Source organism: Drosophila willistoni, unplaced genomic scaffold, assembly GCF_018902025.1.
Source record: "Drosophila willistoni isolate 14030-0811.24 unplaced genomic scaffold, UCI_dwil_1.1 Seg453, whole genome shotgun sequence".
NCBI lineage: Eukaryota > Metazoa > Arthropoda > Insecta > Diptera > Drosophilidae > Drosophila > Drosophila willistoni.
In genome coordinates this window covers 1-16,655 of record NW_025814391.1, presented here as the reverse complement: position 1 = coordinate 16,655, position 16,655 = coordinate 1, and the positions used below count along the sequence as shown (strand labels likewise).

The window sequence follows — 16,655 nt, the reverse complement described above, 5'->3', positions numbered from 1 at the left end:
TGGAACCAACTTTAATAAAGAAGCCATAAGAGATGCTAGAAACATTCTACAGACGCCATTTTGAGTCGTCTACCCGCCATTTGGAGTCTTTTAGCCGCCATCTTTAATGTAGCAGCTATAACAGTTCTACAGCCGCCATTTTGAATCTGCTAGTCGTCATTTTGAGGCTTCTACCCGCTATTCTGAGTCTTTTAGCCGCCATCTTTAATATAGAAGCCATACGAGCTGTTGGAACCATTCTACAGCCGCCAATTTGAGTCTTCTACCCGCTATTTTGAGTCTTTTAGCCGCCATCTTTAATAAAGCAGCTACAACAGTTCTACAGCCGCCATTTTGAATCTGCTAGTCGCCATTTTAAGTCTTCTACCCGCTATTTTGAGTCTTTTAGCCGCCATCTTTAATATAGAAGCCATACGAGCTGTTGGAACCATTCTACAGCCGCCAATTTGAGTCTTCTACCCGCTATTTTGAGTCTTTTAGCCGCCATCTTTAATAAAGCAGCTATAACAGTTCTACAGCCGCCATTTTGAATCTGCTAGTCGCCATTTTAAGTCTTCTACCCGCTATTTTGAGTCTTTTAGCCGCCATCTTTAATATAGAAGCCATACGAGCTGCTAAAAACATTCTACAGCCGCCATTTTGAGTCTTATACCCGCTATTCTGAGTCTTTTAGCCGCCATCTTTAATATAAAAGCCATACGAGCTGTTGGAACCATTCTACAGCCGCCAATTTGAGTCTTCTACCCGCTATTTTGAGTCTTTTAGCCGCCATCTTTAATATAAAAGCCATACGAGCTGTTGGAACCATCTTTAATAAAGAAGCCATAAGAGATGCTAGAAACATTCTACAGCCGCCATTTTGAGTCGTCTACCCGCCATTTGGAGTCTTTTAGCCGCCATCTTTAATGTAGCAGCTATAACAGTTCTACAGCCGCCATTTTGAATCTGCTAGTCGTCATTTTGAGGCATCTACCCGCTATTCTGAGTCTTTTAGCCGCCATCTTTAATATAAAAGCCATACGAGCTGTTGGAACCATTCTACAGCCGCCAATTTGAGTCTTCTACCCGCTATTTTGAGTCTTTTAGCCGCTATCTTTAATATAGAAGCCATACGAGCTGCTAGAAACATTCTACAGCCGCCATTTTGAAGCTCCTACGCACTATTTTGAGTCTTGAAGCCGCTATCTTTTATATAGAAGCCATAGGAGCTGCTAGAAACATTCTACAGCCGCCATTTTGAGTGTTATACCCGCTATTCTGAGTCTTTTAGCCGCCATCTTTAATATAAAAGCCATACGAACTGATGGAACCATTCTACAGCCGCCTCTTTGAAGATTTTAACCGCCATTTCGAGTCTGTTAGCCGCCATTTTTAATATAAAAGCCATACAAGCTGTTGGAACCATTCTACATCCGCCATTTTGAGTCTTCTATCCGCCATTTTGAGTCTGTAAGCCGCCATCTTTAATATAGAAGCCATACGCTGAAACCATTCTACACCCGTCATTTTGGTTCTTTTAGCCACCATCTTTAATATAGAGGCCATACGAGATGCTAGAAATATTCTTCAGCCGCCAATTTGAGTCTTCTACCCGCCATTTTGAGTCTTAAAGCCGCTATCATCGATGTAGCAGCTAAAACAATTGTGCAGCCGCCATTTTGAATCTTCTAGCCGCCCATTTGAGTCTTCCACCCGCTATTTTGAGTCTTTTAGCTGTTGGAACCATTCTACAGCCGCCAATTTTAGTCTTCTACCCGCTATTTTGAGTCTTTTAGCCGCCATCTTTAATAAAGAAGCCATAGAAGCTGCTAGAAACATTCTACAGCCGCCATTTTGAGTATTATACCCGCTATTCTGAGTCTTTTAGCCGCCATCTTTAATATAAAAATCATACGAGCTGTTGGAACCATTCTACAGCCGCCAATTTGAGTCTTCTAGCCGCTATTTTGAGTCTTTTAGCCGCCATCTTTAATATAGAAGCCATACGAGCTGCTGGAACCATTCTACAGCCGCCATTTTGGGTCTTCCACACGCCATTTTAGTTTTTTTAGCCGCCATCTTTAATATAGAAGCCATACGAGCTGCTAGATACATTCTACAGCCGCCATTCTGAGTCTTATACCCGCTATTCTGAGTCTTTTAGCCGCCATCTTTAATATAAAAGCCATATGAGCTGTTGAAACCATTCTACAGCCGCCAATTTGAGTCTTTTACCCGCTATTTTGAGTCTTTTAGCCGCCATCTTTAATAAAAAAGCCATAAGAGATGCTAGAAACATTCTACAGCCGCCATTTTGAGTCGTCTACCCGCTATTTTGAGTCTTTTAGCCGCCATCTTTAATAAAAAAGCCATACGAGCTGCTAGAAACATTTTAGAGTCGCCATTTCAAATCTTCTAGCCACCATTTTGAGTCTTATACCCCCTAGTTTGTCTTTTAGCCGCCATCTTTAATAAAGAAGCCATAAGTAATGTTTGAAATATCTTAGAATGTTTATTGATTAGGTGATATTGAAATTACATATATATATATCGCAAGTTTGTAACGCGTGTGCTTGCTGCGAACGACCGGCTGAACTGTTCATTCGGGCGTCCAGGCAGAAGAGTTGCCAGATGGCTAACGTATGATAGGGCTGCATACACAACACTCCTTAACACCCAGATGACTCATAGAATTGAGTGGGTCGTCTCATGCGAGCAGAACGTCGTAGCATCGGTGAGGCATGCAATGACTGTGGATCATCTTGAATAGGACTCTCTGGCCTAGAGTGGTTACTGGAAGCAGGATCTTCCGTGTTGTCATCAGTTGCTGATGGTGCCTGATGTGATATGTTTACATCTGTTTGTTCAACTCGGCTGCGAATTTGGTTATAATGACGCTTTATGATGCGATTGTCTGTCAGACGAACTTTGTAAGACACTGGTCCTGTTTGCTCGGATATGTAGGCTTCTATCCATTTTGGACCCGGTGCATAGTTTCGTACCCAAACGGATTTGCCTGTATCAAAACATTTCGATTGATTAATAAATGGCTCTGCTCCATTAGAAATTTCTTGTGGCTGTAGTTTATCAAAGTAGGACTTTAACTCCCGATTTAACAATAGCTGAGCTGGCGAGCGATTTGTCGTTGCATGTGGAGTTATGTGTTGATTAAACAAAAATCGAGCAAGGCTTACAATTAGATCCATATTATTGTTCGGAGATAGTTTTTTAAGGTAGTTTTTGGTGGTCTGCACCATGCGCTCTGCTTGGCCGTTTGTTGCTGGGTGAAACGGTGCTGATCTAATGTGTCGAATTAGATTGTTGTGGAGGAATGCCTTGAACTCTTCGGAGGTAAATGCTGTGCCATTGTCTGACACTAACTGATCTGGTAACCCATGCGTAGCAAACAGTTGCCTGAGAACTTTAATTGTAGCCGCTGTAGAAGTGGAGCTAACAACCGCAACCTCTAGCCATTTTGAGTAAGAATCCACGACCAGAAGAAAGGTTTTTCCTTGAAAAGGTCCTGCAAAATCGATGTGTAGACGGGACCACGGCCGCTTGGCTGACTCCCAATGATGCACCGGTGCCTCTGAATGATCGTTACGATTCTGCTGGCATGGAATGTATTTCTTAACAATAAGCTCAATCTCAGCGTCAATGTTTGGCCACCAAACATAGCTACGCGCTAACGCCTTCATTTTTACAATGCCTGGATGAGCGGCATGTAGAGCAGCTAAAATTGTTGCTCTGGATTTCGGTGGAACTACGGCGCGATTTCCCCAAATCAAAACTCCTTTATTTGTAGAGAGCTGTTCCCGACGGCAATAGTATGGATATGCAATATCTGATTGCTCCAATTTCATGTCAGGCCATCCCCTTAACACCCAGTTTGATACTTTCGCCAATAAGGGGTCCTTCGATGTATGAGCGGCAATCGCCTCAGCACTTATGATTGGCGTTGCTGCTAATTCGATCATAAGCACATCGTCGGTGCTAACAGCGTCCGATGCTGCTGACAGTGGACAACGACTTAGAAAATCCGCATTGCCCATTTTTAATCCGGAGCGGTGTACTAGCTCGAAAGTATATGCTGACAGGAACAAAGATCGACGTAGCATCTGATTTGAAATAATGTTTGGGATTGCTTTCGATGTGGTAAAAATACCCAACAGAGGTCGATGATCGGTGATTAGTGTGAAAGTACGACCGTAGACGTAGTTGTGGAACTTCTTTACTCCTGCTACCAAGGCAATAGCTTCTCGATCAATCTGAGCATAATTTCGCTCAGCTTTGGATAAGGTACGGGAGTGAAAAGCGATGGGTTTCTCCGCTCCATTCGGCATTTTGTGACTTAAAACTGCACCGTCCATATGGTGACGCATCACAAGCTAGCACTAGTGGCAATGAACCATCATAATGCACTAGTACGTCGTCTGACCCAATAAGTTCCTTAAGTGTAGAAAAAGCCTTCTCACACTGTTTGTCCCACCTCTAAGTTGCATTTTTATCCAAAAGACGATGTAAGGGTTCTGCCACTGTTGCTTTATGTGGCAAAAATGAGTGATAAAAATTTAGTAGTCCTAAGAAAGCCTGCAACTGCTTTTTATCCTTAGGTGCAGGTGCGTCTTTGATTGCCGAGACTTTATCGGCACATGGTCTTATACCAGTTGAGTCAATTTTGAAACCTAAAAACTCAACGAATGGTACTCCGAATTGGCATTTGTCCTTGCGTAGTCGCAGTCCCGCTTTGTCAAAACGTATAAACAGTTCCTGTAATCTAATTGCCAATTCCGTTTCCGTTTTTCCTATTATTACAATGTCATCAAAATATGGTAAGACTCCGGAAATATTCTGTACCACATTCTCAATACAGCTTTGAAAAATGCCTGGTGCTGATGAAATGCCGAATTGCAATCGAGTAACTTTGAATGCACCCTTATGTGTACTGATTGTTTGCAGCAAAGACGAGTTTTCGACGACTACTAACTGCTGATAAGCTTGAGCCAGATCAATTTTGGCAAAAATCGATCCACCTTCAATAGATGCCAGCAAAGTGTTGATCGCCGGTATTTGATGGCAGTGCGGCTTAACCGCTTTGTTTAAAGTTGATTTATAGTCGCCGCAAATACGAATTGAACCGTCCTTCTTGATAACTGGTACAATAGGAGTGGCCCAATCTGAATACTCCACAGGTTTAAGAATCCCTTGCTTGCATTGGCGATCCAGCTCCTCTTCGACTAGTCCCTTTAGAGCATATGGAATTCGGCGTGGAGGTAGTCGCACTGGTGGCACTGTAGCATCAATGTTTAATATGACTGGCGGACCAGTGTAACAACCAAGTTCTGTTGAGAATAAGTGTTCGAACTTATTCAGAATGCCTGCGATCTGTACGTCACTGCCCACTGAATGTATGCCCTTGATACTGATGCCTAGTGGGTCGAACCAGTTACAACCCAGAAGGTCGCTACAACCGCTTTTAATGACGATGACTGGTAGATTATCAATATTACGACCGTTGTAATGAATTGATACATCAAAAACTCCTAGTATCTGGATTGGGTTGTGTTGGTAGTCACTAAACCCAGGATCGTAGTTGTAAACCTTAGGCTTGTTTGTTGGCCAGATACGATCATAAGTCCGCAACGTCATCATAGTTACGTCAGATCCAGAATCCACTTCAAAAATACACGATTTTCCATTAATCTGTACCGTGATACGTTTCTTCAGGCTCACCAGATTAGATATGAGGTTTACCGATTTCCCACGTGAATTTTTGCCCTTTACTGGATGAACATCGTTCGACGAGTCATTACTCCGGCAGACACGCTTAAGATGGCCCTTCCGGCCACAGCCGTGACATATTGCTTCACGATAAGGGCATTGCTGCCGGCCGTGTGGACCGGCACAACCCGCACATTGTTGTCCTTTTCCTTTATATGGTTGTTGAGGGCGCTGTGATTTGATGCTGTGGATAGTCTCGTTAGGCTGTCTGATAGCCTTTGCACTCGCTGCTGCAGCTTCACTAGTAGTTGCTCTCTCCAAAACTTTCTGCACTGTCAATTCAGTGTCTGCAAGAAAACTTCTCTGTAAGCTTTCATCCCTCATGCCGCATACAAAACGATCACGCAGCATTCTGTCCAACGCTGCTCCAAAATTGCAACCCACTGCCAATGCCCGCAGGGCTGCGAGATAGTTTCCGACGGTCTCATCCGGATGTTGATCACGTTTGTGAAAATGATAAAATGCCGCGATTTCCGATGGACGTGGACAAAGATGATCAGTTAGAATCTTCTCAATTTGGTCTAACGGTAATGTACTGACCTGGTTTGGAAACGCCAATGATGTCAAAAGATCGTAGACTGGTGCTCCGACCAATGTGAGGAAAGATGCTTTTTTGCGACCCTCGTCTTTGACATCATTGGCAAGCAGGAACAATTTAAATCGCTCCAAATATGAGCCCCATTCATTTGGCTGTCCCAAATCAAACGGTTCCAAACTTCCAACTGTCGTCATAATTGGGTTCCGTTGAGTATATTTAGCACTCGTAGAATCAATTACCTCCTTCTTTTCCTCAAAAACGCCGGCCAAACTAATCTCTCCAAATTCACCAGCAAGCGACTCTGCCATGCAAATGTGTGTGTAAACGTTTACAAAATTTCACCACAGCATGTATATGTAAACGTATATGTATGCTTTTGTGCGTGACAATTTTTTGATATTTTGCGTCAATAATTCCAAGTTTATTTCGGATGATAATTAGTATCCCATCCTCGTCGCCAGTTTGAAATATCTTAGAATGTTTATTGATTAGGTGATATTGAAATTACATATATATATATCGCAAGTTTATAACGCGTGTGCTTGCTGCGAACGACCGGCTGAACTGTTCATTCGGCGTCCAGGCAGAAGAGTTGCCAGATGGCTAACGTATGATAGGGCTGCATACACAACAAAATGCTAGAAACATTCTACAGCCGCCATTTTGAGGCATCTACCCGCTATTTTGAGTCTTGAAGCCGCCATTTTTTATATAGAAGCCATACGAGCTGCTAGAAACATTCTACAGCCGCCATTCTGAGTCTTATACCCGCTACTCTGAGTCTTTTAGCCGCCATCTTTAATATAAAAGCCATATGAGCTGTTGAAACCATTCTACAGCTGCCAATTTGAGCCTTCTACCCGCTATTTTGAGTCTTTTAGCCGCCATCTTTAATAAAGAAGCCATAAGAGATGCTAGAAACATTCTACAGCCGCCATTTTGAGTCGTCTACCCGCCATTTTGAGTCTTTTAGCCGCCATCTTTAATTTAAAAGCCATACGAGCTGTTGGAACCATTCTACAGCCGCCAATTTGAGTCTTCTACCCGCTATTTTGAGTCTTTTAGCCACCATCTTTAATATAAAAGCCATACGAGCTGTTGGAAGCATTCTACAGCAGCCAATTTGAGTCTTCTACCCGCTATTTTGAGTCTTTTAGCCGCCATCTTTAATATAGAAGCCATACGAGCTGCTAGAAACATTCTACAGCCGCCATTTTGAGGCTTCTTCCCGCTATTTTGAGTCTTGAAGCCGCCATCTTTTATATAGAAGCCATAGGAGCTGCTAGAAACATTCTACAGCCGCCCTTTTGAGTCGTCTACCCGCTATTTTGAGTCTTTTAGCCGCCATCTTTAATAAAAAAGCCATACGAGCTGCTAGAAACATTTTAGAGTCGCCATTTTAAATCTTCTAGCCACCATTTTGAGTCTTATACCCCTAGTTTGTCTTTTAGCCGCCATCTTTAATAAAGAAGCCATAAGAAATGCTAGAAACATTCTACAGCCGCCATTTTGAGGCATCTACCCGCTATTTTGAGTGTTGAAGCCGCCATCTTTTATATAGAAGCCATACGAGCTGCTAGAAACATTCTACAGCCGCCATTCTGAGTCTTATACCCGCTACTCTGAGTCTTTTAGCCGCCATTTTTAATATAAAAGCCATATGAGCTGTTGAAACCATTCTACAGCCGCCAATTTGAGTCTTCTATCCGCTATTTTGAGTCTTTTAGCCGCCATCTTTAATAAAGAAGCCATAAGAGATGCTAGAAACATTCTACAGCCGCCATTTTGAGTCGTCTACCCGCTATTTTGAGTCTTTTAGTCGCCATCTTTAATTTAAAAGCTATACGAGCTGTTGGAACCATTCTACAGACGCCAATTTGAGTATTCTACCCGCTATTTTGAGTCTTTTAGCCGCCATCTTTAATATAAAAGCCATACGAGCTGTTGGAACCATTCTACAGCCGCCAATTTGAGTCTTCTACCCGCTATTTTGAGTCTTTTAGCCGCCATCTTTAATTTAGAAGCCATACGAGCTGCTACGAACATTCTACAGCCGCCATTTTGAGGCTTCTTCCCGCTATTTTGAGTCTTGAAGCCGCCATCTTTTATATAGAAGCCATAGGAGCTGCTAGAAACATTCTACAGCCGCCATTTTGAGTGTTATACCCGCTATTCTGAATCTTTTAGCCGCCATCTTTAATAAAGAAGCCATAAGAGATGCTAGAAACATTCTACAGCCGCCATTTTGAGTCGTCTACCCGCCATTTTGAGTCTTTTAGCCGCCATCTTCAATGTAGCAGCTATAACAGTTCTACAGCCGCCTTTTTGAATCTGCTAGTCGCCATTTTGAGTCTTCTACCCGTTATTTTGAGTCTTTTAGCCGCCATCTTTAATATAAATGCCATACGAGCTGTTGGAACCATTCTACAGCCGCCAATTTGAGTCTTCTACCCGCTTTTTTGAGTCTTTTAGCCGCCATCTTTAATATAGAAACATTCTACAGCTGTCATTTTGAGGCTTCTACCCGCCATTTTGAGTCTTGAAGCCGCCATCATTCATATAGAAGCCTTACGAGCTGCTAGAAATATTCTACAGCCGCCATTTTGAGTCTTCTACCCGCTATTTTGAATCTTTTAGCCGCCATCATTAATAAAGAAGCCATAAGAGATGCTAGAAACATTCTACAGCCGCCTTTTTTAGTCGTCTACCCTCCATTTTGAGTCTTTTAGCCGCCATCTTCAATGTAGCAGCTATAACAGTTCTACAACCGCCATTTTGAATCTGCTAGTCGCCATTTTGAGTCTTCTACCCGCTATTTTGAGTCTTTTAGCCGCCATCTTTAATATAAAAGCCATACGAGCTGTTGGAACCATTCTACAGCCGCCAATTTGAGTCTTCTACCCGCTATTTTGAGTCTTTTAGCCGCCATCTTTAATATAGAAACATTCTACAGCTGTCATTTTGAGGCTTCTACCTGCCATTTTGAGTCTTGAAGCCGCCATCATTAATATAGAAGCCTTACGAGCTGCTAGAAACATTCTACAGCCGCCATTTTGAGTCTTCTACCCGCTATTTTGAATCTTTTAGCCGCCATCTTTAATAAAGAAGCCATAAGATATGCTAGAAACATTCTACAGCCGCCATTTTGAGTCTTCTACCCGCCATTTTGAGTCTTTTAGCCGCCATCTTTAATGTAGCAGCTATAACAGTCATTCTACAGCCGCCATTTTGAATCTGCTAGTCGCCATTTTGAGTCTTCTACCCGCTATTTTGATTCTTGAAGCCGCCATCTTTATATAGAAGCCATACGAGCTGCTAGAAACATTCTACAGCCGCCATTTTGAGTCTTCTACCCGCCATTTTGAGTCCAAAAGCCACTATCATCGATGTAGCAGCTAGAACAATTGTGCAGCCGCCATTTTGAATCTTCTAGCCGCCATTTTGAGTCTTCCACCCGCCATTTTGAGTCATTCAGCTGTTGGAACAATTCTACAGCCGCCAATTTGAGTCTTCTACCCGCTATTTTGAGTTAAAAGACTCCGCCATCTTTAATATAAAAGCCATACGAGCTGTTGGAACCATTCTACATCCGCCATTTTGAGTCTTCTATCCGGCATTTTGAGGCTGTAAGCCGCCATCTTTATATAGAAGCCATACGAGCTGCTAGAAACATTCTACAGCCGCCATTTTGAGTCTTCTACCCGCCATTTTGAGTCTTAAAGCCGCTATCATCGATGTAGCAGCTAGAACAATTGTGCAGCCGCGATTTTGAATCTTCTAGCTGCCATTTTGAGTCTTCCACCCGCCATTTTGAGTCTTTTAGCCGCCAACTTTAATATAGAAGCCATATGAGCTGCTGGAACCATTCTACAGCCACCTCTTTGAATATTTTAACCGCCATTTCGAGTCTGTTAGCCGCCATCTTTAATATAAAAGCCATACGAGCTGTTGGACCCATTCTACATCCGCCATTTTGAATCTTCTAGACGCCATTTTGAGTCTTCCAAAATTTTTCTTCTAGCCGCCATTTTGTGTCTTCCACCCGCCATTTTGAGTCTTTTAGCTGTTGGAACCATTCTACAGCCGCCAATTTGAGTCTTCTACCCGCTATTTTGAGTCTTGAAGCCGCCATTTTTTATATAGAAGCCATACGAGCTGCTAGAAACATTCTACAGCCGCCATTCTGAGTCTTATACCCGCTACTCTGAGTCTTTTAGCCGCCATCTTTAATATAAAAGCCATATGAGCTGTTGAAACCATTCTACAGCTGCCAATTTGAGCCTTCTACCCGCTATTTTGAGTCTTTTAGCCGCCATCTTTAATAAAGAAGCCATAAGAGATGCTAGAAACATTCTACAGCCGCCATTTTGAGTCGTCTACCCGCCATTTTGAGTCTTTTAGCCGCCATCTTTAATTTAAAAGCCATACGAGCTGTTGGAACCATTCTACAGCCGCCAATTTGAGTCTTCTACCCGCTATTTTGAGTCTTTTAGCCACCATCTTTAATATAAAAGCCATACGAGCTGTTGGAAGCATTCTACAGCAGCCAATTTGAGTCTTCTACCCGCTATTTTGAGTCTTTTAGCCGCCATCTTTAATATAGAAGCCATACGAGCTGCTAGAAACATTCTACAGCCGCCATTTTGAGGCTTCTAACCGCTATTTTGAGTCTTGAAGCCGCCATCTTTAATATAGAAGCCTTACGAGCTGCCAAAAACATTCTACAGCCGCCATTTTGAGTCTTCTACCCGCTATTTTGAATCTTTTAGCCGCCATCATTAATAAAGAAGCCATAAGAGATGCTAGAAACATTCTACAGCCGCCTTTTTTAGTCGTCTACCCTCCATTTTGAGTCTTTTAGCCGCCATCTTCAATGTAGCAGCTATAACAGTTCTACAGCCGCCATTTTGAGTCGTCTACCCGCCATTTTGAGTCTTTTAGCCGCCATCTTTAATTTAAAAGCCATACGAGCTGTTGGAACCATTCTACAGCCGCCAATTTGAGTCTTCTACCCGCTATTTTGAGTCTTTTAGCCACCATCTTTAATATAAAAGCCATACGAGCTGTTGGAAGCATTCTACAGCAGCCAATTTGAGTCTTCTACCCGCTATTTTGAGTCTTTTAGCCGCCATCTTTAATATAGAAGCCATACGAGCTGCTAGAAACATTCTACAGCCGCCATTTTGAGGCTTCTTCCCGCTATTTTGAGTCTTGAAGCCGCCATCTTTTATATAGAAGCCATAGGAGCTGCTAGAAACATTCTACAGCCGCCCTTTTGAGTCGTCTACCCGCTATTTTGAGTCTTTTAGCCGCCATCTTTAATAAAAAAGCCATACGAGCTGCTAGAAACATTTTAGAGTCGCCATTTTAAATCTTCTAGCCACCATTTTGAGTCTTATACCCCTAGTTTGTCTTTTAGCCGCCATCTTTAATAAAGAAGCCATAAGAAATGCTAGAAACATTCTACAGCCGCCATTTTGAGGCATCTACCCGCTATTTTGAGTGTTGAAGCCGCCATCTTTTATACGAGCTGCTAGAAACATTCTACAGCCGCCATTCTGAGTCTTATACCCGCTACTCTGAGTCTTTTAGCCGCCATTTTTAATATAAAAGCCATATGAGCTGTTGAAACCATTCTACAGCCGCCAATTTGAGTCTTCTATCCGCTATTTTGAGTCTTTTAGCCGCCATCTTTAATAAAGAAGCCATAAGAGATGCTAGAAACATTCTACAGCCGCCATTTTGAGTCGTCTACCCGCCATTTTGAGTCTTTTAGCCGCCATATTTAATTTAAAAGCCATACGAGCTGTTGGAACCATTCTACAGACGCCAATTTGAGTATTCTACCCGCTATTTTGAGTCTTTTAGCCGCCATCTTTAATATAAAAGCCATACGAGCTGTTGGAACCATTCTACAGCCGCCAATTTGAGTCTTCTACCCGCTATTTTGAGTCTTTTAGCCGCCATCTTTAATTTAGAAGCCATACGAGCTGCTACGAACATTCTACAGCCGCCATTTTGAGGCTTCTTCCCGCTATTTTGAGTCTTGAAGCCGCCATCTTTTATATAGAAGCCATAGGAACTGCTAGAAACATTCTACAGCCGCCATTTTGAGTGTTATACCCGCTATTCTGAATCTTTTAGCCGCCATCTTTAATAAAGAAGCCATAAGAGATGCTAGAAACATTCTACAGCCGCCATTTTGAGTCGTCTACCCGCCATTTTGAGTCTTTTAGCCGCCATCTTCAATGTAGCAGCTATAACAGTTCTACAGCCGCCTTTTTGAATCTGCTAGTCGCCATTTTGAGTCTTCTACCCGTTATTTTGAGTCTTTTAGCCGCCATCTTTAATATAAATGCCATACGAGCTGTTGGAACCATTCTACAGCCGCCAATTTGAGTCTTCTACCCGCTTTTTTGAGTCTTTTAGCCGCCATCTTTAATATAGAAACATTCTACAGCTGTCATTTTGAGGCTTCTACCCGCCATTTTGAGTCTTGAAGCCGCCATCATTCATATAGAAGCCTTACGAGCTGCTAGAAATATTCTACAGCCGCCATTTTGAGTCTTCTACCCGCTATTTTGAATCTTTTAGCCGCCATCATTAATAAAGAAGCCATAAGAGATGCTAGAAACATTCTACAGCCGCCTTTTTTAGTCGTCTACCCTCCATTTTGAGTCTTTTAGCCGCCATCTTCAATGTAGCAGCTATAACAGTTCTACAACCGCCATTTTGAATCTGCTAGTCGCCATTTTGAGTCTTCTACCCGCTATTTTGAGTCTTTTAGCCGCCATCTTTAATATAAAAGCCATACGAGCTGTTGGAACCATTCTACAGCCGCCAATTTGAGTCTTCTACCCGCTATTTTGAGTCTTTTAGCCGCCATCTTTAATATAGAAACATTCTACAGCTGTCATTTTGAGGCTTCTACCTGCCATTTTGAGTCTTGAAGCCGCCATCATTAATATAGAAGCCTTACGAGCTGCTAGAAACATTCTACAGCCGCCATTTTGAGTCTTCTACCCGCTATTTTGAATCTTTTAGCCGCCATCTTTAATAAAGAAGCCATAAGATATGCTAGAAACATTCTACAGCCGCCATTTTGAGTCTTCTACCCGCCATTTTGAGTCTTTTAGCCGCCATCTTTAATGTAGCAGCTATAACAGTCATTCTACAGCCGCCATTTTGAATCTGCTAGTCGCCATTTTGAGTCTTCTACCCGCTATTTTGATTCTTGAAGCCGCCATCTTTATATAGAAGCCATACGAGCTGCTAGAAACATTCTACAGCCGCCATTTTGAGTCTTCTACCCGCCATTTTGAGTCCAAAAGCCACTATCATCGATGTAGCAGCTAGAACAATTGTGCAGCCGCCATTTTGAATCTTCTAGCCGCCATTTTGAGTCTTCCACCCGCCATTTTGAGTCATTCAGCTGTTGGAACAATTCTACAGCCGCCAATTTGAGTCTTCTACCCGCTATTTTGAGTTAAAAGACTCCGCCATCTTTAATATAAAAGCCATACGAGCTGTTGGAACCATTCTACATCCGCCATTTTGAGTCTTCTATCCGGCATTTTGAGGCTGTAAGCCGCCATCTTTATATAGAAGCCATACGAGCTGCTAGAAACATTCTACAGCCGCCATTTTGAGTCTTCTACCCGCCATTTTGAGTCTTAAAGCCGCTATCATCGATGTAGCAGCTAGAACAATTGTGCAGCCGCGATTTTGAATCTTCTAGCTGCCATTTTGAGTCTTCCACCCGCCATTTTGAGTCTTTTAGCCGCCAACTTTAATATAGAAGCCATATGAGCTGCTGGAACCATTCTACAGCCACCTCTTTGAATATTTTAACCGCCATTTCGAGTCTGTTAGCCGCCATCTTTAATATAAAAGCCATACGAGCTGTTGGACCCATTCTACATCCGCCATTTTGAATCTTCTAGACGCCATTTTGAGTCTTCCAAAATTTTTCTTCTAGCCGCCATTTTGTGTCTTCCACCCGCCATTTTGAGTCTTTTAGCTGTTGGAACCATTCTACAGCCGCCAATTTGAGTCTTCTACCCGCTATTTTGAGTCTTTTAGCCGCCGTCTTTAATATAGAAGCCATACGAGTTGCTAGAAACATTCTACAGCCGCCATTTTGAGGCTTCTAACCGCTATTTTGAGTCTTGAAGCCGCCATCTTTAATATAGAAGCCATACGAGCTGCCAAAAACATTCTACAGCCGCCATTTTGAGTCTTCTACCCGCTATTTTGAGTCTTTTAGCCGCCGTCTTTAATATAGAAGCCATACGAGTTGCTAGAAACATTCTACAGCCGCCATTTTGAGGCTTCTAACCGCTATTTTGAGTCTTTTAGTCGCCATCTTTAATATAAAAGCCATACGAGCTGTTGGAACCATTCTACAGCCGCCAATTTGAGTCTTCTAAACGCTATTTTGAGTCTTTTAGCCGCCATCTTTAATATAGAAGCCATACGAGCTGCTAGAAACATTCTACAGCCGCCATTTTGAGTCTTCTAAACGCTATTTTGAGTCTGTTAGCCGCCATCTTTAATATAAAAGCCATACGAGCTGTTGGACCCATTCTACATCCGCCAATTTGAGTCTTCTAAACGCTATTTTGAGTCTTTTAGCCGCCATCTTTAATATAGAAGCCATACGAGCTGCTGGAACCATTCTACAGCCACCTCTTTGAATATTTTAACCGCCATTTCGAGTCTGTTAGCCGCCATCTTTAATATAAAAGCCATACGAGCTGTTGGACCCATTCTACATCCGCCATTTTGAATCTTCTAGACGCCATTTTGAGTCTTCCAAAATTTTTCTTCTAGCCGCCATTTTGTGTCTTCCACCCGCCATTTTGAGTCTTTTAGCTGTTGGAACCATTCTACAGCCGCCAATTTGAGTCTTCTACCCGCTATTTTGAGTCTTTTAGCCGCCGTCTTTAATATAGAAGCCATACGAGTTGCTAGAAACATTCTACAGCCGCCATTTTGAGGCTTCTAACCGCTATTTTGAGTCTTTTAGTCGCCATCTTTAATATAAAAGCCATACGAGCTGTTGGAACCATTCTACAGCCGCCAATTTGAGTCTTCTAAACGCTATTTTGAGTCTTTTAGCCGCCATCTTTAATATAAAAGCCATACGAGCTGTTGGAACCATTCTACAGCCGCCAATTTGAGTCTTCTACCAGCTTTTTTGAGTCTTTTAGCCGCCATCTTTAATATAGAAGCCATACGAGCTGCTAGAAACATTCTACAGCCGCCATTTTGAGGCTTCTAACCGCTATTTTGAGTCTTGAAGCCGCCATCTTTAATATAGAAGCCTTACGAGCTGCCAAAAACATTCTACAGCCGCCATTTTGAGTCTTCTACCCGCTATTTTGAATCTTTTAGCCGCCATCATTAATAAAGAAGCCATAAGAGATGCTAGAAACATTCTACAGCCGCCTTTTTTAGTCGTCTACCCTCCATTTTGAGTCTTTTAGCCGCCATCTTCAATGTAGCAGCTATAACAGTTCTACAGCCGCCATTTTGAATCTGCTAGTCGCCATTTTGAGTCTTCTACCCGCTATTTTGAGTCTTTTAGCCGCCATCTTTAATATAAAAGCCATACGAGCTGTTGGAACCATTCTACAGCCGCCAATTTGAGTCTTCTAGCCGCTATTTTGAGTCTTTTAGCCGCCATCTTTAATATAGAAACATTCTACAGCTGTCATTTTGAGGCTTCTACCTGCCATTTGAGTCTTGAAGCCGCCATCTTTATATAGAAGCCATACGAGCTGCTAGAAACATTCTACAGCCGCCATTTTGAGTCTTCTACCCGCCATTTTGAGTCCAAAAGCCACTATCATCGATGTAGCAGCTAGAACAATTGTGCAGCCGCCATTTTGAATCTTCTAGCCGCCATTTTGAGTCTTCCACCCGCCATTTTGAGTCATTTAGCTGTTGGAACAATTCTACAGCCGCCAATTCGAGTCTTCTACCCGCTATTTTGAGTTAAAAGACTCCGCCATCTTTAATATAAAAGCCATACGAGCTGTTGGAACCATTCTACATCCCGCCATTTTGAGTCTTCTATCCGGCATTTTGAGGCTGTAAGCCGCCAACTTTATATAGAAGCCATACGAGCTGCTAGAAACATTCTACAGCCGCCATTTTGAGTCTTCTACCCCGCCATTTTGAGTCTTAAAGCCGCTATCATCGATGTAGCAGCTAGAACAATTGTGCAGGCCGCGATTTTGAATCTTCTAGCCGCCATTTTGAGTCTTCCACCCGCCATTTTGAGTCTTTTAGGCCGCCAACTTTAAATATAGAAGCCATATGAGCTGCTTAACCATTCTACAGCCACCTCTTT

At 42.6% G+C, this 16,655-nt stretch overlaps 2 protein-coding genes across 2 annotated transcripts; both read right to left on the bottom strand.

Moving 5' to 3' along the window:
• Positions 1 to 2,648: 2,648 nt before the first annotated feature.
• On the bottom strand, positions 2,649 to 4,322 carry LOC124461419 (uncharacterized protein K02A2.6-like). The gene has a single exon (XM_047012940.1). It carries the CDS (start codon positions 4,320 to 4,322, stop codon positions 2,649 to 2,651), a length of 1,674 nt encoding a protein of 557 aa, XP_046868896.1.
• A 148-nt stretch (positions 4,323 to 4,470) lies between these two features.
• On the bottom strand, positions 4,471 to 6,492 carry LOC124461418 (uncharacterized protein K02A2.6-like). Its single transcript, XM_047012939.1, has one exon. It carries the CDS (start codon positions 6,490 to 6,492, stop codon positions 4,471 to 4,473), a length of 2,022 nt encoding a protein of 673 aa, XP_046868895.1.
• Positions 6,493 to 16,655: the final 10,163 nt, after the last annotated feature.